The following is a 23,290-nucleotide window of genomic DNA, read 5'->3' as shown; positions in this document are numbered from 1 at the left end:
GTGGAACTGGGGGAATGGTGTTTTGGGTGGTCCCCCACCTGTGGAGGAGCTCCAGGAGCTTGGCATCAGCTCCAGTGACTTTTCAGAGGAGGTGTCACAAGGATTCTTGGGACAAAAGCTCCCAGTTTCCACAGCCTCAGAGTTTTTGTGTCATAAAAGCTCCACACTCCTATCCCAAGGCTGCAGCCCAAGGTTTTCTAGTCTTTCTAACTTCTTCCTTAAATGTCCAGGTTCTCCAGGATTCTTTTCCCCATTATTGGCTTTGTATGAGCCCCCACATGGATGTGAGACCCCTCTGGTTGTCTTGAGTTGCTCCCAACGAAAGCAGATAGGTTTGGTTTGTGTGCCCACAGCCCTGGACACCTGTCCCCCACATCCCTTCATCCCCTGGTCTCTCGGGACACAACCTGGGGGAAAAAAATCTGCATGGAGGGGACACACCTTGGCCCATTTCTCACCACCGGTTCAGACCCTCCGTGTGCTGCTCTGCTCCCACGCTGTCTCATCTCCCTCAGGTTACCAAATGCATGTCCCTGCTGCCACCATCCCCGGGCCCTCTGGAAGCCAGCAGAGCCCTGCGGGGGCCGTGCCGCAGCTGGATGCTGTTCCCGGTGCGAACAGCAGAGGCCAGCCCGTGGCCGCGCTCCGAGCGGGATGGAAGCTGTTCCAGCAGCAGCAGGGGATGCTCAGCCTCTGCCACGGCTCAGCGCTGCCTTCCCTCTCACCTCCTTCCCTCCAGTGCCACGCCGGGTGTCACAGCTGTCACCCCTGCCCAGCTCCTGGTGCCTCGTGCAGACAGGAGAAATGTTCCTGTCGGGCAAACTGGGGACTCAGGGCTGGTTCTGGGAGCGCAGAGCACACGGAAAACTCCTCCAAGGTCTTCCCATCGCAGAGTTTGACAGCGGTGCCGCCCGGCTGTGTGGCAGACAGAGCCTGTGCTGTCATTCTCACCTGCCTGTCCCTGCTGCTCCTCTGCCTCGGCCATCGAGGGGCTGGGACATGGGGAGCACCCACTGCCCACCGTGCCCCCGTGCCCTGGCACCCCAGCAGAGACGGGGATGCTCCTGCTCACCCCAAATTCACAGCCTGGACAACTGGGGGACCCCAATACCCATTCTCGGAGCCACCCTAAGCCACAGATATCAGTGGGAAAATTTGTACATTTACCCCTTTCAAACACTGTCTCCTCCTGCCCTCTGGCCCTCCCTCACTCCCTCCTCAGCCAGCCTGCAGTGGGAAAGCATTAAGAAATAAAACAATATCAAATATAATCAAAGGCAGGCTGGTGGGAGTTTGTCTTCTGGGGTTTCCTCCTCTTTTATTGCTTTCTCAAAGAATAAACACTTGAGAGGACTCTGGAGTGATTTAGTGGAGCAGGAAAGGGCAGGAGGCTGGGAGCTGCCTGCTCCCTCAACTCAGCAAATTCCGTGATTGTCTGACTTTGTGAAATAACCTAGGACAGTCCAGCCTTGGGAATTTCCCTTCTAGTGGCTGCCCAGCCGGATGACAAAGCTGGGAATAGCTTGGCTCGGTGGGGACCTGTTTCTGCCCCCGGCCCTGGGGCTCGGTCAGCGGCTGGGAGCGGGGCTGGGGCAGAGGATGCTGCCCTGGGGAGGAGCAGGGATCCAAGTGGGCGAGTTCACAGCAGCGCGGAGGAAGCGCTGACCTTTGAGAAGCGATCTTCCTCGCCCACTGCTATTTATCCAGCACTCCCAGCGCTCCTGCCGAGCCGGCCGTGTGCGGGGCCGGGCGGATGCAGGGCTGGCTGAGCAGGGTTTACCTGTGCTCACCTCCTGAGAGGTTCCATCAGAGCCCCATCAGCCCCAGCCCCTCTTGGCTGGGGGGGCAGGGGGGCTTCCACATCCCAGGGGGATGGGGGTTTGTTAGAGAGCAAGGCTGGACTGCCAAGACAGACATTTCCCTTTTCCATCCTTAGCAGCCCCCACATCTGCAGGAACCCCTTCTCTCCAAGCACCCCAGTACCAGGGGCACAACACCTCTGCAGACACCCCAACCCTGCAGGTAACTCTGTCTCTCATCACCCCAAACCCTCTGCCAGCCCCTGATCCAAAAGGGAACCATGGCACAGGGAGGTTTTCAAGGAGCAGGGAACAACCACTGTCTCACTGACCTCCTACTCAGCCACCACCATGAGGATTATTTTGAAATCAGGTTCCCAAAACTGACAGTACCATTTCCAGGGTCTGCTTCCTGCATTTTGCATTTTTCCTTGCTTCTCTTCACCTCTTGACCCGGTGTGGATGTCACCCAGTGCCCTGGCAGATGCAGGCCAGAGACTACATTCTGTGTAGGTAGATATAAAATATATAAAAATATATTAAATCCTGAGTAAAATCATAATTTTCTGGCTGCAGAACCCCAAGTGGTGCACAGCTCTTGGCAATCAGATGGGGCATGGACTTTCTTAAGTTCAAAATAAATCAATTTATCTGCCCATGCAATGGCTGGGCTTTTAGTCCAGCCAATCCTCTACCAAGAAAACAATGAAAACAAGTGAAAGCATTTGTGGTTATTTACTTAAATATCCAAAGAAAGTGAATGAAAACCACAGTATTCCTTAGCAAAGTATCCTCAAACCAAATCCCTCTGCTATATAAATATAAACCATAGCAGTGTGGCAGAGCACCATGATTATTTTATTTCAGGACGTGTTTGGAACAGCGGCCTTGAAACAACAGCGTCTGTGGGGCAGTTTTCCAAAGCTTTCCCTTAAAGAAAATACATTTGTCAATTAATGAAAAGGCTTCGTAATAAACAGCAGTAAAAGCCTCACCTATTTTGGGCTGGGAATTCCCCCCAGCAGCAAAGTCCTTGGGTGATCTCGGTGTTTGGTGAGAGATGGGGATATTCAACAGGAATGTGTTTTTGGTGGTTTGTTCCCCAAGGAGAGGGCGGTGGGTGCTGCTCAGAGAGGGGCTTGGAGTGGACCCCCAGGCCAGGGGGGAGCAGAGGGGTCTCCTGTCCCCTCTCGAGGTTCGGGTGTCCGGAACATCCCGGGGCCTTCGGCGCTGCATCCCCAGCGGCACCGGGGGGGCTGAGGGTGACTGGGTTGGGCTGGGGGTTGGGTTGGGCTGGGGGCTGAGCATGACTGGGTTGGGCTGGGGGCTGAGGGTGATTGGGTTGGGCTGGGGGCTGGGTTGGGCTGGGTTGGGCTGGGGGCTGAGAGTGGCTGGATTGGGCTGGGGGCTGGGTTGGGCTGGGGGCTGAGCGTGATTGGGTTGGGCTGGAGCTGCTGGCCATGGCCCTCGCCCCCTGGCACCATGGGGACAACTCCCACACGTGGGGAAAGTGTGGTTTCACAATCCTCCCCCCTCCCTGGGATCCCAGTTTTTGCTACAGCCTCCCTCCTCCTGCTCCTGGTGCTCTCCCCATCCTCCCTCTGCCCCCCGGCTTTGCTCTCTCTCAAGAGTGCCTGGGAGAAGAAAAACCCGGCTGTAAATTAACCGGGAGGATTTTTCAGTCTGAGATGTGCGCTTCCCCCCTTTCTCCCCCCCCGCAGCGCTGTTATTTCATCTCGGCTGCCAAACTCCCGGGAATTAATCCCGGCCGGCGCTGACAGCGTTTACATTCGGCGCTGCTCAGATAAACCATATCAGCCGGCGCAGCTGAAGAGGAGCCGGGCGCGGAAGGAAGGGCTGGCTCCTGCTCAGTGTCAGCCTCGCTGGGCTGTGAGGGTATTTTCCTGCCTTTTTTCTCCTCCCTGGGGGCTTTGCTCAGAGCAAGGAGCCGCCAAAACCCCTGCACTGGTGAGGGTGGCCGTGGTGGGGTTCATACAGAGCTCCTGCTCTTATCCTGGAGCAGATAACAGAGGAAGCAGGGACGTGTCCTTCCAACTGGTGGGAATCTGCAAGCTCTGTCTCCCAAGGCTTTCACCCTGTGCCACCCCACACCCATGGGAGTGCTTCTTCCTGCCAGCTTCCGTGGGATGGGGTTTCACAGGTGTTTCAATAGCCATGTTAAAAACTGCAGTGCAGTTACTGTATATTCTCTTTCTTGATTTCCCCCCTGCAGCTGCATTTCTGCCTGTCCCTCACAGTGACCTCCTGCCCTCCTCTCAGCTGTCACCAGGTGCCAGCAGGATACAGACACACGCTGCAGATTTGTCACCTCTGATCCCACACCGGCACCAGGATGGTGGAGCCGTCGTTCCCCCAGCTGGTGACAGACTTTGGGCAGGAGCACTGCACCCTGTGGCCAGTGGTGTGGATGGAGGAGCTTTCCTGGAGCTGGAGCATGGCAAGAGGACCAGGAGCACACCCTGTGCCATGCCTTAGATATCAAATTCCTCCTTCCCTCCATCTCCCAGCCCACACAACATCACTGGGGCCATCAAGGTGCTTTCTCAGAGCTGGCTCTCCACCAGCTCCCTTGGATGAAGGGTGGTGTCTGGAGAGCAGCATCCCAAGGCTGGGACACTTGGGAACGAGGTGGGTTTAGCACTCCACGAGCACAGGGCAGTGAGGTGTGAGTCCATTGTCCCAGCCCTGGGCCAATTTCTGGTGTGGTGTGACCCTCAGCCTCCCACCATGTCCTTCTCCACCAGCACTTGCAGAGCACTGGCGAGGCCACAGGGTCTGGGTCACGGCGTGATCGTCACAGCCACCCTGACGTGACAGGATCTGGGGGTAAATATTAGTATGAAGTGAAGGGCTGTGTACATATTTTCTCCCTGCAAGGTAATGCTGAAATTCCCTGCTCCTTTTCAACAAGCTGTTGGAAAAAACAGCCCCATTTCAGCACCCTCTGGCCACTGCTGGTCCTGGCTACTCTCAGCTCAGAGTGCAAAGGTCTGAGAGCTTTGGGTCCCCACTCAGCCTCCCCACTGCAGAGCTGAATCCTTTTCTCTGGTTTCCCAGCCGATGTTTCCCATCTGGAGCAGAGCAGTGTGCAGGCTTTGCTGACTGTTCACTTCCGCCTGGAAGCGTGTACAGGATGTGGCAGAGACTCCAAGGATGGCTTATTAATCACGTTAACAGCACCAAGTGGTTTTTTACCCCACAAGAAAGGACACAGCAGGAGAAGACAGATTGAACCAGGCAGATTTTCCCCTCCCCACGTGAGTAGGCCTCTGGATCCCTTCTCTGGGGTGGCCTTGCTGGTTGGGTTGAGTTTTGTGAAGCTGCAGGCAAAGGAAAAGGTTCCCCTTGCAAGGCCACCCTTGTAATTGTGGCTTGGGGATTCCAGAGTAGCTCAAAACTACACCACTCAATTGCTGGTTTTTTCCAACATCCATGCATTGTTGCCCTCAGCCCAACAGGAGAAGTCGGCACCAGGCTCTCCAAGACCCTGAGGAGCCTTCAAGGCACCAATCTTGTCCTCGTCCCTCTCAGAACTGTGTCCCCCCAGCCTCAGTCCAAAACTGGGGTTTCTCCCCTTAAAATTGCATATGGGCAGGCACTGGGATTTTCTACTACCCTGGTGGGATGGGTTTTCCCATCCCTGAAATACTGTTCTGTACTGGGGGTAAAGAGGAGCACAACAAACAGGATTGCTTGAATTTGTTTTCCAAGCCTTGTATCTCATGACAATGAAGTTTATGGGACCACAGCATGAGTCTGTCTGTCTGTCCATCCAGCCTCTGCCAACAGCTTTGGAAAGGTTGGCCAGCATCAACTGAACTTGAGAGAGCCTGTTCTGCAAATGGGGGATCTGGAAAGATCCATGGGGGGAAACCACAAAGTGACCCAACCCTTCTGGGACCCATTCCCTGCAACGGGATCCAGCCTCAGCCAGAGGCACAGGAGGAGCCACCAGGGACTGAGACGTGGAAAACTGGGCTGCTGCTGCCCAGGGAGCTGCAAACAGGGAGCTGTTTGTTATTTTTACAGGCTGAGAACAGTCTCACAGCCCCTGGTGGTCGTGGTTGCTGCATGTTGTGGCCATCAGTGAGCATTTTGGACTGGCTGGGCTGCCAAAGGCACATGAATAGCTCCTGGTCCAGGAAGAGCCCCTGCTGGTTCTCACAATGTACCTGGAAGGCAGTGAAGAGCCTGGAGGATTGGAAAACCCTCCCTCCCCACCTGGGTGCACTGCTAAGATGCCTCCTGGAGCTATTTCTACCACCCTTGGTGGGCACATCCACTCCCTTTGCTGCTGCTTTCCAGCCAAAAAGCTCTCTCAGACTGAGCAGGAACCCCCAGACCCACACGGCCATGGGGCAGCGCCCCACCAGCCCCTCACCTTCCAGCCACCCCTCCAGAAAGAAACCAAGCAGAGCTGGAGGGGGTTTGATTGATTTATCCACTGAAGATACAAGTTTCAGTTTAATAACACCATTTTGTCCGGTTACAAACATACTAAAAACCTACAAAAAAAGAAAAACAAGTTACACCCATATACACGGAACGCAGGTATAAAACCAGCACGGAAGCGCCGAGGAACACGAAACATGAACAGGATCTGCAGCAGGAACAGGAAGGACACGGAGTCACATCAGACCGTGCACGCTCACGGCTGAGGGTCACAGGGGCTGGTTCAGACATACTAACAATTAGAGACAACTTCAGCTATGGAAAGTAATTAGCGCTGCAGCCTGGCAAAGAGGTCAGAGCCAGGCAGGTGGTTTTGTCCCTCCCTTTCCCTAAGCTGGTCCAAGCTCAGCCCATGGGTTTCCCTTTTTTCCCTCTGTCTGGCATTGACGGTGCTGGCCCCGGGCAGCCCTGCTCTGACATCCCCACACCAGGGCAGCTTCCCCACGGCAAGGGGCAGGCAAGGCTGAGCTCTGGCACCAGAGTGCAGCCAGGAGAAATCTGGTCCCTCCTGAAGTCGCTGAGCATCCCCTCAGAGGGTGGGGACACCCTGTGACCTCTTTCCTGGGACAGAGCGGCAGAGACGCCAGAGGCCTCCCCTGGGAGAGCTCAGGCTCGGCTGCCTTGGGGATTTGTCACCCCCAAGAGAAGATGAGGATGGTGGCACAAGGCCAGTAAGGGTTCTGGTGGTGTTGGGGGCTGTCTCTAGCTGGGTGCCTGCAGAGCTGAACCTGCCATGAATGTTGGCCATGGGAGGGGGAGACATGGTGGGTGGGATCTGTGCCCCCTCCCAGCCCAGTCCTCCCATTCTCTCCAGTGCTCAACTCCCTCTGACCAAACGTGACCTTCAGGGGAGGTGACAAGAGTTTGTTGAAATGAGCAGGTGCTGCCAAAGAGCCAGGATGAGGTGCTCAAGGGGGACCCTGCCCCAGGAATCCCCCCTCACTCAGCATTTCTTTACCTCTGACAAGGGGCACAAAGGCTTTCCCACCTGGATCACAGCTCCAAGGCCAGCCCTGATGATAATGCCGAGGTGCTGGCTGAGCCAGGGATTGGCTGGGCCTGGGGGGCACAAGGATCCTCCACAGGGCAGGAGAGAGACCAGCCAGCCCCCAGTGTGTGCTGGCAGTGATGCCCTGAGCCTCAGCTTCTCACCTGTGAGTTTTGGGGAAAAGATTTTGCAAGCTGATCCCTACCTGCTACCACCAAGGAGAGTAAAGCTGAGCCCAAAGTGCCCTTACCTTAACCTAACTGTGCCAGGAAGTGAAAGGTCAAGGGCCAGAGAGCAAGACCTGAACAAAACAGGGATAAAGGGACCAGAGTCAGCTGTGGTGGGGCTGGGGGGAGCAGAGGGCTGGCAGTGACAGGAATGGCAGTGCATGGATGTGTGTGTGCCAGAGAGCCGCACACAGAGCCAGGACATGGCCCCCTCCCTGCTCTCTGGCATTTGTCAGCCCTGTCACTCTGGAATGGTACTTTTTCCTTATTGTGTTATCTTCATCTCTCCCCAGATGAGAATGTTCCTGGATTTAAGCAATGCCTCCTCTGCTGCAGGCAGCAAAGAGGGGGCGTTCATTTTATCTCCATCTCCTCCCCTCCCGAGCTCTGCCCTGGCCGCCCTCCTGCTTCATGTTACTTCCTACGAAGCTGATAAAAATAAACATGTTTTTGTTTGCATCTATTGGAGTCGCCTGCAATTTGGCTGATGGGGGGTGCTCCTCCAGGGACAGCAGCTGCACACATCTGGATCTGCTTTAGGAAAAAGTGCCTGGAAAAAACTCCAAGCCCGGCGCACGCACACGTAGGCGCACGAGGCAGCGGGTCAGCTTTTTCTAGGGATGTAAAAGAAGAAAGGAGAAACCAAAGCACTGTTTAATGAGGTGGGGGGACCTCCCTGCTGCTGCTCCCCAAAAGCCAAGGCACACAGGTAGGTTGGGTATGAACATGGAGAATTTCCAGACACTCCAAAGTGGCTTCTCTGCGGACTGGGAGCCCAGGTTTGGTTGTGGGAAGGGAGGGGAAGGGTTTGCGCTGCAAAAATAAAATTCCCACCTGGAGATTATTAACCTCAAAGGTTAATGTGCAAGTTTTGTCTAAAGATGAAACATCCCTGTAGGGAAACATCCCTGGCCCAGCATCTGCAGAGCACAGGGAGTACATGAACTCATCAGACATTTGTGCTGCTGGCCTCAAGGCCCTGGCAGGAGCCAGCAGAGCTGTGCTCGGGAGAGTCCCGTGATGTGCACACACACAAATGTCAGCTAACAGTCTTGATCCAAGAGATCCCTCTCCAGTCCTGCACTGGAGGGAAGTCAATGGCTGAACAGGTTTTTCCCATCCATCCCTGCCCCAGGCAGCAGCAGCCGCTTGAGGGATGCCTCCACTGACCCTCGAGGGATGAGCAGCTGCTGTGACACCCAGAGTGAGCTGGAGGCAGCAGCTTGGCACCTTCACCAGGGCAGGCTGGTGGGCTGAGTTTTGGGGGTGCTGACTGTGACTGACAGCCCACCCCATGAGCAAAGCAGCAGCACTTGTCACCCTGTGCCTGTCCCTTCCTTTTACAAGCCCTGGATCCTGCACAGTGCCATGCCCAGGACAGCTGAGCCCCAGCTGTTGCTGCCATCCAGCTCTCTGTGGATGCCCAGGATGTGCCATTGTTCCAGGCTCCACTGCTCCTCTCCATCAGTGGTAATGTGGGATGTAGGAAGGACACAACTGCAAGGCCAGAGTGGCTGTAGTGACATTAGTGGTGTCCTGGGGCTACTTTGAGACATAATTAAACCTGTTGTGGGGATGATTAAAAACACAGGTGAGCAAAGCAGGAATTCCTGTCTGTCTGTTTGCTCTGGAGGAGGGAGATCAGCCTGGGGGAGTGACCATGCCCCCTCCAGCAGTGTCCCCACAGTGCAGGGATGTCCCCAAGGTGGCTGTAGGGATCCCAGTTGGAACTGTGGGCTTGTTGCCTGTCCAGCTGGCATCCAGGAGAGGAGCTGGTCTCTCTCAGGAAGCTGCCAGCTCTCCAGGACAGCGGTGGAGCCAGGCCAGAGGAAATCTCAGAAGGGAACCCTCCTCCCACTTCAACAAGATAACATTGCCCTTAATGCTAGAGCTCTAAAAATAGCACAGGCCTTCAGGGAAATATTGGGTGGCAAGCATTCCAAAGCTTCCCAGCACATCTGACATTTCATCCTCAATCCTTTGCCATTCAGTTCCCAGAAATCTTATAAATCCAACCACATGTGGGCAGGAGGCAAGGGGGCTGCACCTCCTCCTCCTCCCTTTTCCACAACTGCAGGGGAAACTGAGGCACAAACCAGGCAGACTCACCCAGAGGTTCAGGAGGAGTTGGTGCTGGAGGTGGGATGGGTGCCCCAAGCCCTGCAGCCACATTTTGGGGGGTGTGGGAGAAGCCTTTGTCAGGCACAGGCAGGAGCACTGCTGTCCCTAGCAGGGACACAGCTCCTGCGTGGGCTGATTTCTTCCAGGCACTTTATTTGGAGGAACCCAGTTTTACCACGAGGGCAGGAATATGTTCTACACAAGGTATTTATTAATTTTAACAGAGAAGGGACCTTTCCTCATACCCAGAAATCCCTCCTGATATGTCTGTGCCATCTTTCCTCCTGCTGGTCACAGCCTGACCCCCGTTGTCACTGAGAGGGCACAGCTGGCAGACAAACCTACACACACCAGCTCCCAGGGCAGTGGCACATCATGTGCCACCCAGGCCCATCCTCAGGGAGCTGGAGGGCAGTGGGTGGACTCACCAGCTCCCCACATATGGCACAGGGATCCCACCTACACACCATGCTCTGAGCCATGAGCAGAGGCAGCCCAAAGGCCTCCTCCTCCTTCCCACTCTCTCGTGCTGTGGGAGCGCTGCTCTCCCAGCCCAGGAGGGTTTGCAGCAGCAAGGACAGGGACTGTGGGTGACAGGAGAGGTGAGGGCTGCTGCCCACCTGGAGCCCAGGGTGATGGGCACCCAGAGTGGCTCTGGCTGTCAGCCCTGCCAGGTGATACAGAAAGTGCAAAGCAAAGCGCTCTCGGTGCCAGTCGGAGGTCTCCACGTGTGCCCCCAAAAGCCAGGTCTACCCAGGGGCTTTGCATGGAAAATGAGGGTGGTGTTGTTCATCAGTGAACAGGGCAGCAGCACTTGTACAAGGGACTTTGAGATGGTGCAAGTGAGGTGCAGGATTTGGGAGGCGGTGATGGACAGGCCAGGACAGGAAGATGGAGCCAACAACCAACGCTCTCCCCTCACCCTCTGCATCCCCTTCCAGCGTCCCCTGCAACTGCTTCACCCCAACCCACCCACACCCTTCGTGGTTCTGTGGTTTTTTTTTTGCTTATTTAGTTTGTTTTTAAACCCCATGGAGATCAAATTGTGACTTGGCAGCTGACAGAACTGGCCCTACCGGGCTCCCCAAACCTAGCAAAGATCTTGAGAAGAGACCAGAGTGAAGTCCTGGGGGGAGCGAAGCCCTCCCTGCCCCTCTGGTGGCCCCCTGGGCGCTCACAGGGTGGCAGTGGGGTACTGAGCCCAGCCCACCTCCTTGTAGGCTGCTGTCACATGGGTGTAGATGAGGGTCTTCATCTTGGTCCAGGCTCCGTGTGCCTCCGGGGTGAAGTCGTTGGGGTATTCCTCTGCAATGACCTCCAGCATGACACCAGTGAGTTTCTGAGGGGAGGCAGACAGCAAGCAAGGGGTTAATCACTCTCCAGGGAGTTACTCACAAAAATTTAGCTTTTCCCTATGAAAACACTTGGATGCTGTTGCTGTCTGTAGGACACAGATGTCCTGGAGGTCTGCTGACAGCCCTGGGAGCAGACAGGACAGGTCACCCTGTGCCCAGGCAGCAGGGCACAGACCCAGCTGGGAGGAGGGAGCTGCTGCAGGCTGAACCATCTCCTCAGTCTGGCCACCTCAAATTATTTACAGGATCACAGAATATTCCAAGTTGGAAGGGACCCATAAGGGTCATCAAGTCCAGCTCTTAAGTGAATGGCCACATGGGGATCAAACCTGTGATCTTGGTGTTATTAATAATTGGAGTCTCTGCTATTGTGCTTAATTTCCAAGAGAAGGGGGACACAGCCACAAACATGGACACAGCCAGGTGGGTTTCCCTGGGCAGGGGGAGGCACTGGGTGCTCTGGCACTGGCTGTGTGTGGGGATGGGGGTCTCCACAGGACAGTGTCACAGGGAGAGCAGCCCCACACCCTGCCAAGCCTCTCCAGCCAAGGACAGGCAGCACCAGCTCACCACAGCTCCCCTGCCCTCTTCCTAAAGCAGCCCACAGGTTATTTTGCTCCCATCCTTTACCTTAAAGTAGATGGGCTCCACTTTGTGCTTGAGGGCGTGGGCCTTGCCCACCAGGGCCAGGACAGAGGAGACCTTTTCAGAGTCGTTGAGGTTCTCCACCACAGTGTTGATGGCCCCCATGACCCTCCGAGCGTGCTTGCGCAGCTGCAAGCTCCTCTCCATCTCCAGTGGGTCCTCCATGTGCTTAAACTGGCTGAAGTACTGCTTGGCTGAGGGGAAGTTCACAAAAAACCTTCCAGAAAGAACAGACATGAAATGCCATCAGGAGGGGGAGAGCAGAGCACAGGGGATGGAGGTGCAGGAACCCACCCCCTGTGTCTCACACAGTCAGGGTTGGTTTTCCTATCAAATTCTCCAGGAACTGCAGCATTCAGCTGTCTGAAAACCAGCAGGTTGATGCCTTTTTCCCAAACTCCATCTGCTACAAGGTCATCACAGCTGGATATTAATTCTCAAAGCAGAAGCATGACTGAGTTCTTGATGCCCAGAGATGCCACCCAGGCGTGCCAGATGCTGGATACATGCCCACATATATCAAAACATCACATCCTGCCTCAGAGAGCTGGAGATGAGCCTGAAAACCTCTCTTTATCCTATCCAGGCTCTCCTTGCTCCTCTTCTTTGCTACCATGGGCTTTATTTCTGCATTGCCACCCAGAACAGTCTCCCCTTGTCCAAGTTGCCCCATTTTTCATAGATCAGCCCCACCAGAGTCTCCAGTGGGACCTAAGGCCTGAGCTGATGTCACTGTTCATTTGTGACATTTTTCCCAGCACAAGGATATTCCAAAAACTCCCCAGCCCTTCTTGAGGGGGGCCTGGGGACCTTTCAACCCAAATAAAATGCAGCTGAAAGAAATGAAGTTGAGGTCACAGCTTACATGCTGAGCTCCCTAGGGAGGCTGAGGGCTGGAGAGGGCAGGGAGTTGAAGGGCATAAGGTAACAGGGACCAGAGCTGGAGCCACCAATGCCAACACCACCCATGCCAGGATTGCAGCTGGGGCTGACACTCGAGTCACATTAGCCACCCCCTTCCATCTAATTTATGCAGGAGAGCACCACATCAGTGTTTGTTCCCTGCTTTCACCCAGCTCCCTCCCTCCTCCAGGGCTCTCCCTGGCTGCTGGACTGCTGAAGGATGCTCAGGAGGCAGCAGAGTGCTCCCAGGCTGTTCCCCATCGTTCCTGGCTCCAGGCAGACTGGAGCCCCTCCCCAAGCACCATCCCAAACCTGAACCTGAATCCATCCCACCTCTCTCCAGCCATCACTACTTCTCTCCAGAACCAGGTGGGATCCTCTTCCCCACTCATCACTCCACGAATAATCACAATATTGAGTACCAAGCTCCTTTACCAATTTGTTATCTTCCTTTCCCCCCCCCTCCCTTCCTTCCCCCGCTCCCTTGGCTTGTGAAAGCTTGGGGGCATTGCCAAGGAAGCGGCGTGAAGCAGCTCCTGGAGTGCACCACCGCTTCTGTTGCTTCCCCAAGGCATCTGGGATTCATCAGATGGCCCAAAATAGGTTTTGGAGGTGTGAAGAGTGTGCAGCAGAAAGGGTGGGGGAGGAGGGAAGGTGGAAGGGGGAGATAAGGTGTTGCTTTTAAAACCCAGAGGGGACCCATGACAAAACTCCTCCTGTTGTTGTGCAGCCTCCTCCCCCCGGCACAGCTCCTCCTGACGCATCTGGTCCCTGTCAGGAGAAATCACTCCCAGGCCTGGCTGTCTCCAGCTCCTGCTGCCACAGAGATGCTCAGTCCTTCAGCCCAGAGCTGTCAGAGAAGTGCTGGGGTATGGAGCTGGCCAGGGCTGCACGGATAACATCATTCCAGGGTTTAAGACTTCTGCCCTGGACATTTCTCTGTGGAAGGGCAAATGTTCCACTCTGGTTGAATGGAACTGTTTTTCCCAGCTGGACTGAGCATCCCTCTGCCCCCATCCCTCTGTTCAAGCTGTTGCAGCTCCAGTCACCCAGCAAAGCCCTCCAGCTCCAACAAGAATCATCCTACTGGGGTCAAAGCAAGGGTTTTACCATCCCTGCTTGGGGCTTTTTTATTCCTTAACAGGCTCCCCTCAGGCACTGGGAGCAAGGGATGGCACTGGAAGTGGGACCCTGCCCCAGCCAGGGGATGGCAGCAGCCAGCTGGTCCCTGCATGCCTCAGCCTCTGAGCCCCAAACCACGAGAAGCTCCCTGGAAAGCTGTATTTCATCTCAGCTGAAGGGCAGGATATTCTGAAGGCATGGGAAATTAGTTGAGAAAAATTGCTGGTCTGAACCAGGAAGGGAATAGCAAGGGGGGACTGACCTCTGCATCCTGAGGACTTACAGTGTGTCCCCAACAAGGACCAAAAGGAGACCCTGGGACCATCACCTCCACCTCTCCCCACTTTTGGCCACACATGCCAGGAGCACAGAGTGGTTAAACCCTCAAAATACCCCAGCCTGTGTGAGACCAGAGCAATGAAAGATCCAAATCCTTGGTTTCCAACCTTCCCCTGCTTTGCAGACCCTCAGGCTGATACCCCTACAGGAGCTGAGCCAGCAGCTTTCCCAGGGGATCTGCCATCAGGACAGCAGCAGTGCTGGGGGTGTAAAACCAGCAAACCCTCAGCTCACGTGCTCAATCCAGTGTCTGCTGGATTCCTTTTGGTGGAGAACTGAAACAGCAAAGCCATGGATGGCCTGAGACCTGCAGCCACCTCTCCTTGGAGAGCAGCAGGCGCCTGCAGCAAGAGTTTCTGCCTGGAGCAAATATTTGAGCTGTCAAACCACAAAGAAGGGGGAAGGAGGTTCACTCAGTGCTAGTTGTTAATAAACAGAGAAGATTAATTTAACACAAAGGTTAAATATAACCAGAGGAAAGGAGGAAAAAAAAAAAAAGAAATAAAATAACTCCAACAATAGTGAGTTAGAAGAGGTGTCAGTTGGGGTTTTTCCATCTACAGAAAATTTTGAGAGCTCAAATCCTCTGGAAGTTTTTTGGATCATTATGCTTGTGCTTGTGTGGTTTGGGCTTTTTTTTCTCCATCAGAGTCATTAAAAGATGATATTTACCATTGCATATCACACAAAATGATGATTGATAGGAACCAGATGCCTGCATACGATCTCATTAAATTTCTTTTTAAGCGATTCCATTCTCCACCCGCTAATTTGTACTCTGCCAGCTACATCTGGACCCAGCGGACAGGATGTCAGGATTGCTTTTCCTCTCTCTTTTGCCCTTATAACAACTTTAAGGACACAACCATTCCCAGTAGCAGAGCCAAAGGAAATAATTAAGGGGCAAACCCACTGCAGTTACTGGAAACCTGTTTTCTGTTAGGGAGGAGTGGCATCTCCTCCATCTCCCCCACCTTCCTTCCTCACCCCAGAGCATGCAGAGCAAATCCTGCATGGAAGAAACCTCCAAGCCCAGCCACCTCCTCGTCTCCCCAGCTGGAAAGAGAACACCTGGATGCCTCCTGGTCCCCCCAAGCACCTAAACCTTTGATACTTCACTTACCCTGTTTGCAAACTGTGGAGTGAAAATGTTTATGAGCCCTCAGATCTGCTGGGAGGCTTCAGTTGAACCCCCAGCCAGCACTTGGGACTGCTTTCTTTCTAGATTTCCACAGAATCATTCAGGTTGGAAGACACCTTTAAGATCACCAAGTCCAACTCTTAACCCAGCACTGCCAAGCCCTCCACTAAAACACGTCCCCAAGTGCCACATCTACACATCTCAATCCCTCCAGGGTTGGTGACTCAACCTACCAATGCTTTCATGTTTTCTCTCGCCTCGTCCCTCTACGTGGGAGAAACTCTAAGGCAGCCTGGAGCCTCTCATGTCCCTTTTCGAACCTCTCCTTCCAGCTCCTCTCTAGGGTGCCTACAAAGCAGCTGATAATGGGTAGGCAGGTGCTGTGTGATGCTGCTATTTATTTTTTCACTGCTTCCCCTGCACGTTCCCCCTGCTCCTCCCAGCCACCTGTAGCCCCTCATCCCCTTTCCAGCCTGGGGAAAGGCTGCTGGGTGCTGCCTGGGTGTTTGGGTGCTGCCTGGGTGTTCACCCAGCCCAGGGTGAGGAAGGTCTCAGCCGTGTCAATGCCACAGCTCAGCAAGACAGAAAAAGGCAAATCTAATGAGTAAGAGGAGGATGGTACCTGCCTGCTCCCATGTCCTCTCTCTGAAGGCTCCTGGACAGGTGGAGATGGTGGGGGCAACATCTCCAGCTCTGTCATGGGAGGGCTGGAGGGAAAAGGGCCAAGCCTCCCCATCCACACACTGATGCTAAATTCAACTTCTACAGCTGAGAGAAATGTGTGGCTGGCCTTCCTCCAGGTGAAGCCCACATCCAGCTGCAAAGCCTTGGGAGCAGAATCCAGCACAACACTGAACTGGGCTCGGGGCATGTGATGCCCCAGTGCCCGAGGCAGAGGGACCAGGACACCCCAGTGAGGCTGGGAGTGGACTCAGCAGCAGAGATTCCATCAAACACATCTGGACACGAGCTAGAAATTCCCAGGGACATGTCCTGCTCACTGCTGTGTGCACAACTCACACCTCCAAGTCCTCATTGCTGTTGTTTTCCCCTCCCACATAGGTGGATTCTGCCCGAAGCCTCTTGGCTGCATGGATGAGCCTTTAGGGCAGGGTAAGGACAGCTTTCACGGGAGAAGTGAATTAACAGCACCAAAGCTGCTTTCCCACGGGTTTCTGGAGACCTGCCTCCCCTGGAGATGGAAAAAGACCCCTGGCTGGGTAGAGAGGTGGGTAACACATCCCCAAGGACATAGCCCATGTTCCACTAAACCTGAACCTGTGTGCTGCTGGTGCCCACCACCACCTCTCCCCTCCAACGCTCCCTTGGCATTTCCAGCAGCCCCGGTTCAGCCTTGCCCGGGCTAGAGCAGGATCGGCAGCGTTCCCCAGGCACCCTCAGCGCTGCCAGTCTGGCCGGGGCTGTCCTGACATTTCCCTGCCGCTAATGAGCCCTGAAGCTCCGCAGGCAGCGCTGCCCCAGCCGCGCCCGCTCCGCCCCAGCATCATTAACGGGGCCGGCTGGCACAGCCGAGCCCTGGCCTCGCCACCTGCTCTGGAGGAGGGATTGGCACGGCTGGTACCGACCCATCCTCAGCCACAGCCAGGGAAACTGTCCGGGGATGCTGCTCTCCCTCTGTGCCTTTGCTTGCCTTGGTCACGGATGTCCTCACAGCTCTTGGGGTGCTGAGCGGGATTTTTCTACCCCAACGCGGCTTGCAAGGGGACAGGGGACAAGGAAAGGCTCTTTAGACATCCTAAGAGCTGCTGGCAGCCCCGAGGTGGTGGCTGGTGTGGGATGTGCCACAGGGATCCCCACACAGCTGCCTTGGCCATGGAGAAGCCAAAAGGGCTGGTCCAGAGCTGTGATTTGGAGACTGTGCAGCCGCAGGAGAAGGGGCTGGTTTGAGTCTGAGCTTATTAAACCCTCACTTGCCCCCTCACTGCTCATGGAGTGGCTGTTGGGGTGGGAAATGTCCCTTATGCGTGCCTGTGCCAGCAGAGCAGAGCCCTGCTGCTCTCTGGCTCTGCTTGTCCCCACAGAAACATCTCCCCATTCGTAAGCGTGGGACAGGGACACTGCTGCTGGTCTTCTCACTGGGCCCTTTTCAAAGACGGATATTGCATCTCTCTGAGCAACTTTGCCCTGAAATGTGTCCTTCATCAGCCAGGAACGGAGCCTTTCCCTATGGACGCCTCCACAAAACACATTTGCTTTGGGGGCAGCTGCAAAATCGCTTCTTTAAATGCCATTTTTGGGTGAATTCAACCCATACCTTTTTGATTTAGCTGGGGAAAAAAAAAAAAAGGTTTTCTACATTGCCAGACTTATTACTCAGATTTTTTGCTATTTTAACCGTGAACTCACAATAACATCTGGCATCCAAGGAGTGCTTTCATATTTTAAAGCTCTTTGCAAACTTCTCTGAATCCAGGTGTGTTTGCTCAGACTAAGCAGCCATCAAAATCCAGGGGCCTGATCCTGCTTTGGCAAACCTTTTGCTTCCCCATCTACACCTCTTGAGGGGGAAAGAGCACATCAGGAGTGATGGAGAAGGTGGAAATTTGGAAAGGTGATGGCTCTGAAGTGCAGACAGAGGGAACAGTGATGGAGGAGGCACAGCCTGTGGTGGCTGAGCCAGGCTGCATTGCCTGCACTTGCCATTAACATTTGGTCCAGATTCTCCTGGGATCTAATAGAAACTGTCCCTGGGTTTATGGATTCCCTGATGGAATCCATAAAGTTTTGTGGTCTCAGATCTGGGACTATGGTACGTGTGTGTGGGTGTGGGAGCGAGTGTGTGCTGGGACAGGCTGTGGTTTCAGCCCTGGGGTGCTGGGCTTAGTTGGGGACTGCAAAGCACAGAGGGTCCCAAACCCCCTCTGATGTTCACCCCTGGCTGCTCTCAGCCCCTGTGTGCTGTGGAGCGCTGAGCTACCCCTGGGTGTTTGCATCCCCCAGCTCTGTCTCTCAGTACTGCCAATAAACTATTGAAAGGAAAAATGGGGGGCCCTGGGGAGGGACAGCCACATGCTGGAGGGCTCTGCACTGCACAGTGACAGCTAATGCAGGTTCTGAAGGCTGCCCTGCTCTCCTGTGAGCTCTGTGGTGAGTGGGGGTTTGAGAAGGACTGATTCCTAAACAACAGATGGGGAAACTGAGGTGCAGGAATGAGCCTGGGGGCATGAGGCTAAGGAAGAGCTTCAGCCCAGGGCTCCCAGCTGACCCACTTGGGAAGCACTCAGCCAGGAGGCACAGCCCCAGCTGAGCAGCTCCAGCTCCAGCAAGGGTTAAGGCAGCTGTGAGATGGAGCCTGCAGAGGCCCCTGAGCTCCCGAGGAGGAAGATGAGCGTGGAGAGGAGACTCTGCTTCCTCCGGGGCGAGGCTCCCCACCGAGGAAATTGTCAATTAGCAACATAGTTTTAACCACAGAGCGCAGATTCCCAGGATCCGGTGGCTGCTCAGCCGTAGTCCCCATTATTCTTGTTTGTGTCCCCTGGGGTCCCAGAACTCTGTGAGATCAGGGACCCATCATGCTGGGGCATGACCCTAGGGGGTTGTTGTGGGTTCAAGCACCAGCAGCAGCCACGAGGGATGGGAACACGATGCCCAGCTCTGTGCCTCAGTTTCCCCATCTGCAAAGCATGGAAAGGCTGGGGGTGGAGGGGTGGGGTGCTGGCTAGAGACAGAAAGAGCTGGGCTGGGTTCCTGCAGGATGGCAGCACTGCAGACCCCCCATCACTGCCTTTTGGTGGCATTGCTGCCTCCCTGCCTCCACCCTTGGGGCACAGCATCAGGCCCCACATTAATTTCGGTGGTGCTGCAATCCCCCAGCCCTTCTCACATGGGAAAATGTAATTCCCTGCCCTCAGCAGCTCTCAAGGGATGGAGAGAGGATGGAGCCGGTGGGCAGGGAGAGACCCTGTGCCACCAGACACAGCCAAGTCACTGGTCACAGCCCCAACCACACAAGTGCTGACAGATTTACCTGCTCTCACCACTCTGCCCGAGGGGGTTGCACCAAAGGGGGATCCACAACCACACCTTTCCTTCTCCCTGGCCACACCTGTGCAAACCCCCTTCTGCCTCAGTTTCCCTGGCAAGGTGAGCAGGAATCCCAGGCAGGCGCTGGTGACACAGAGGCTGACTGGGGCAGCTCCCAGCCCCCAGCACGTTGTGCGTGTGCCCACCCAAAATGTGCCGGGCAGGTCACCTCACACCGACCCCACTGCCCCCTCCCCAGCCCGACCTCAGGAGCTGCTGAATCATGTCCTGGGAAGTGGCTGCGGCCGGCCCGTGCTCCCGGCGGCCTCCACGCCTGACCCACTTCTGGCGGCGGCTGCTGCCAGCTGCGAGCACAGCTGGGGGAGCGGCAGCGCCGGTGCTCCCGGCCCGGCCAGGGCTGCCCTGCCAGCTCAGGTGCAGCTCAGAGCTCGCAGCAGGACTCAGAGCAGCAGGGCAAAGACATCTCTGGGGACAGGGTTTGTGCAGGTGGATGTGCTGGAGGGGATGGTACCTCTCCCAAATTGCATCACTATCCCAGGGCTGTGCACAAGGCCAGACCTGACTCAGGATCCCAGGGAAGCTCTGGCTGAGGGAGCAGGTGGTGGCTTTAGCTGGGATGTGCCAGAGCATGTGCCATGACTAAGGATGGAAAGGCTCCCAAAGAGCCAGGGTTTGCCCTAGCAGGCAGTTCTGTCCTGTCCTGTTGTCACAGCAGGAAAAAACCTTCACCACAGTGCACAACTCTGCCTGGAATAAAAAATGACCCAAACTGGACCAAAAACTTCTGCTGGGAAAGTCTGAGTTGAGACCAGAGCTCAACCACCCAGTCCCCACTGCCACACCTCGATTCCCCTCATGCCCAACCCTATTCCAAGCACCATGGGGACTCCAAAAGCAATGAGCTGCCCTGGGTGAACCCCCCATGGCATTGCCACGAGTCCTTTGGTGCCAGCCATGGGCACACAACCACCTCCATGTGCCTGTGGGCAGGGGGCACCTGGAAGTGCTGGCAGATGGGGCCATGGCATGACCCAGATGCTGGGCAAGGGGCCAGCCATGTGTGGCTGGTGGCCAAGGTCTGAGCTGAATCTCATGGGATGGGGCTGAAGGGAACATGTAACCCCCCAGATCTTTGCCATTTCTGCTTCAAACCCGGCCTAGGTAGGTTTGGTGTCCCCAGCCATGGAGCTGTCACAACTCCTGACTGCCTATGTGGAGTGGGGACCATGGGAGAACGGGCTCAGCCGTGAGCAGGCTCTGAGAGAAGGAAATGTTAGTGAAGGAGGCAGAGAGGGGGCTCCAATGTCATTCTGGAATCTGCAGAGGGGTCTTGGTAAGAAAATCCCATTGCAGTGCTGGCAGTGAGCCTGGAGGGGAGCTGGCTCTGTTCGTTGTGATGTCCAGGGAGGCTCTGCTCCCTGCAGACCCCGTGGGCTCAGGGCTTTAGCTCAGTCAGCTGGAAAACTTTCAGATGCCTGTCAGTAAACAGCACATCCATCCAAGGGGTTCCCTGCACACCCACAGTCCCCTGCTGAAGGAGAAAACGGGAAGGACACAAGCCAGTCTCAGGTCTCCTACTGGGGTGCCTGGTGTTTGGTCCAGGTGGGAGTCTGAGGACATCCCAGCATTCCTGACCCCAGGGATGAGTGCTGTGACTCTGGACAGGATCTTTGCTGTTTGTCATTGCAGGTATCTCGCCTGCCTGTCCTTCCATCCCTTCTCAAAGAAGGGAAAGGGCCTGTGGGTGCCATACCCCACTGATATCCCAAACTCCCAGTGCCACTGGGACCCTGTGGGATTTCCCAGTGTACTTGGGTACGGTTTTTCTCCCAGAGAACACAAGAACCCCCACCTGCCTCTGCTCCCCACCTCCAGAGCCTCTCCCTGCTCTGGCTGCAGGTGCAGAGCTTTGAGCTGCTGTGTGTGCCCCATTGCCATCGGGAGATGCTCTGCACCCCCTCCCAGGGCTGCTGTCCCCCCCTGCCCTCCTGTCCCTCCTGTGCCCCCCACAGCCCCCTTCCACCGCCAACTTCAGCACTCTCCTTCCCGCCGACGCTGCCGCCGGAGGGACAGATGGTGCCCTCGGAGACACACCTGCTTGGGTTTTATCTTGGCTCCCAACTTGCATTATTTCACCCGCCAGCCTGCTACGGGCCCGTGCCATCCGCACGCCGCTCCTTGGGGGGGCCAAAAACCCCAGAGCCCCAACCCAGCGAACCCGGGCCGAGCTCCCCCCGCCTCCGCCGCCCCCCAGCCCTGGCCGCAGGTTAAGGTCACCTTTGCTTCCCCCAGAGTCCCCGGAGAGGCTCCCCCGCTCCCCCCCGGCTCAAAGGTGTGGGAATCCGAGGAGCGCTGTGAATCCCTCCCTGCTCCCAGGCAGCAAATACACCCAGCCAGCTCCCCACTCGCTGTCATTCATCTCCACTCAGTTCTATATATTGTTCTGCCTCTTTCTCAGCTATATAGAGATTCACTTGGATTTGCTGCTTCCTTGGTTTTGGTTTGGTTTTTAAATACCTGATGAGTATGGAGACCCCAACGTCCTCGCAGTTTGCATATACTCTGCTCCATATCTCTTGAATAACCTTTTTTTCTGCGTCTGAAATCTCTTCACTTCTTTCCCATCTCTCAATCTCCATTTCTCCCTGGACTTTCTCCATGAAAAACAGCCGGCAGGATCCTCCGGGAAGCCAGGAGGAGATAAAGAGAGATGTGTGTGAGCGGGTATATCCTGCGAGAGGAGACAAGGTGTTTGCTCGGCGGCTCTGCGACGTGTGGATGTGTGTGTGTGTGTGTGCGAGTGTGTGTGAGTGCAGCTGCCTGTCAGCGTGTTTGGATATGGAATTTAAAAAATATCCCGGAGGAATGATGCATGCGATTAGATTTGAGATCTCCTAGTGCTGTCCATGGCTGTAGTTAGCTTCAGCTCGCCTCGGATGTGTGTGGCTGACTGATGAGGAACTGCCTAAAAGTAAAATATTCAAAGGCATTGCAAGACCAGCCTCTTCACCAATGTGTGAACGTGAGCTCACTTTCTCCCTCTCTCCTCCTCTCTCCCACTCCTCCCTCCTTTCCTTTTTTTTTTTTTTTTTCTCTCCCTGAAAGGGAGGGATGAGAGAGATGTTCTGGGCAACATCAGGACGGGGCTGGCGGGGGGAGATAGTGCTGGAAGTTTTTTTCCCTAGCCCTTTGTAAACAGCTCAGAGGAAATTCAGAATCCAGAGTGCTGAGTTAAAGTTAGCCCAACCGCTGGGTGCACCGAGTTCTGCCCCGGCTGTGCTCTTTGCAATCCCTGATTTTGCAGGAGGTGATGTTTGGAAGGACAGACCCCTCACCTCCAATTCTTGGGCTGCAAAGAGAGTCGGGTCGAGAGGCTTCCCCACTGCGAGAATCTCTCTGCCCCACTACAGACATCATGGTCTGTCCCACAGGGACTTTTTTAACGCTGAGAATTTGCTCTCTTCTTGTGGCAGGACCCAGCTGAAAGGGATCCAGAGTTAAGGCACTTGTGAAATGAAGGTATTACTGACAATCGCACGGCTGCTGGCAGCGCCTTGGCAGGGAACACCTCCACTCCAGGCATCCCGCCGCCTCCGTGGGTGTGCTTTTGGGGCTGCTTTTACCCAAATGCCATTCCCAGCTCCCTGACAATCCGGCATGTTAAACCCATCGCACAGAGAGCAGGAAAATCCTACGGAGACTTGTAATAACCACGAGTTCCCCAGGGGGGGATCAGAGACCAGAGAGCAGCGGCTGTGCCCCGCTCCTCCCGCACCGCTGCGCACCCAGCCAGGACGGACAGACGGACACACGGACAGACGGACAGACGCTCTGACAGGCTGGGGGGTGGCTGAGCCCCTTGAGGGGCTGGAGCTTTGTTATTGCAGAGCTGTCGAGGCTTTTTGCAGTATTTCTCCTCCAATGCAGCCTTGGCCACCTCCTCATTAGCAGCCGCCAGACTGGTGGTGTCAGCAAATTTGCTCTTGCGGAGCTAATGAGAGCTGGTGGAGAACACGCTGCCCACAGATCCCCCACTGTGGGTCTCCCAGGGAACATGTGCTGGGACAGACCAGGAGCCCCACACATCCATGAAGCCCTTGGCTCAAGAGCAAAGCTCAGCTGCGAGCTGCTGAACCCACCAGGGTGACAACAGAGCAGTGTGGCCAGCCTGA

General features: G+C 55.4%; 1 protein-coding gene across 1 annotated transcript; it reads right to left on the bottom strand.

The window, feature by feature from the left end:
- Positions 1 to 6,238: 6,238 nt before the first annotated feature.
- Positions 6,239 to 22,154, bottom strand: CYGB (cytoglobin). The gene is made up of 3 exons (XM_033076764.1): positions 21,636 to 22,154; positions 11,594 to 11,825; positions 6,239 to 10,947 (listed from the first exon to the last, which is right to left on the bottom strand). The coding sequence occupies exons 1-3, from the start codon at positions 21,776 to 21,778 to the stop codon at positions 10,783 to 10,785; spliced, it is 540 nt and encodes a 179-aa protein (XP_032932655.1). The 5' UTR covers positions 21,779 to 22,154; the 3' UTR covers positions 6,239 to 10,782.
- Between the last annotated feature and the right edge of the window lie 1,136 nt (positions 22,155 to 23,290).

The sequence above is a fragment of the Catharus ustulatus genome, chromosome 20 (assembly GCF_009819885.2).
Source record: "Catharus ustulatus isolate bCatUst1 chromosome 20, bCatUst1.pri.v2, whole genome shotgun sequence".
Classification (NCBI taxonomy): domain Eukaryota; kingdom Metazoa; phylum Chordata; class Aves; order Passeriformes; family Turdidae; genus Catharus; species Catharus ustulatus.
This window is presented reverse-complemented; position numbering and strand designations above follow the sequence as displayed.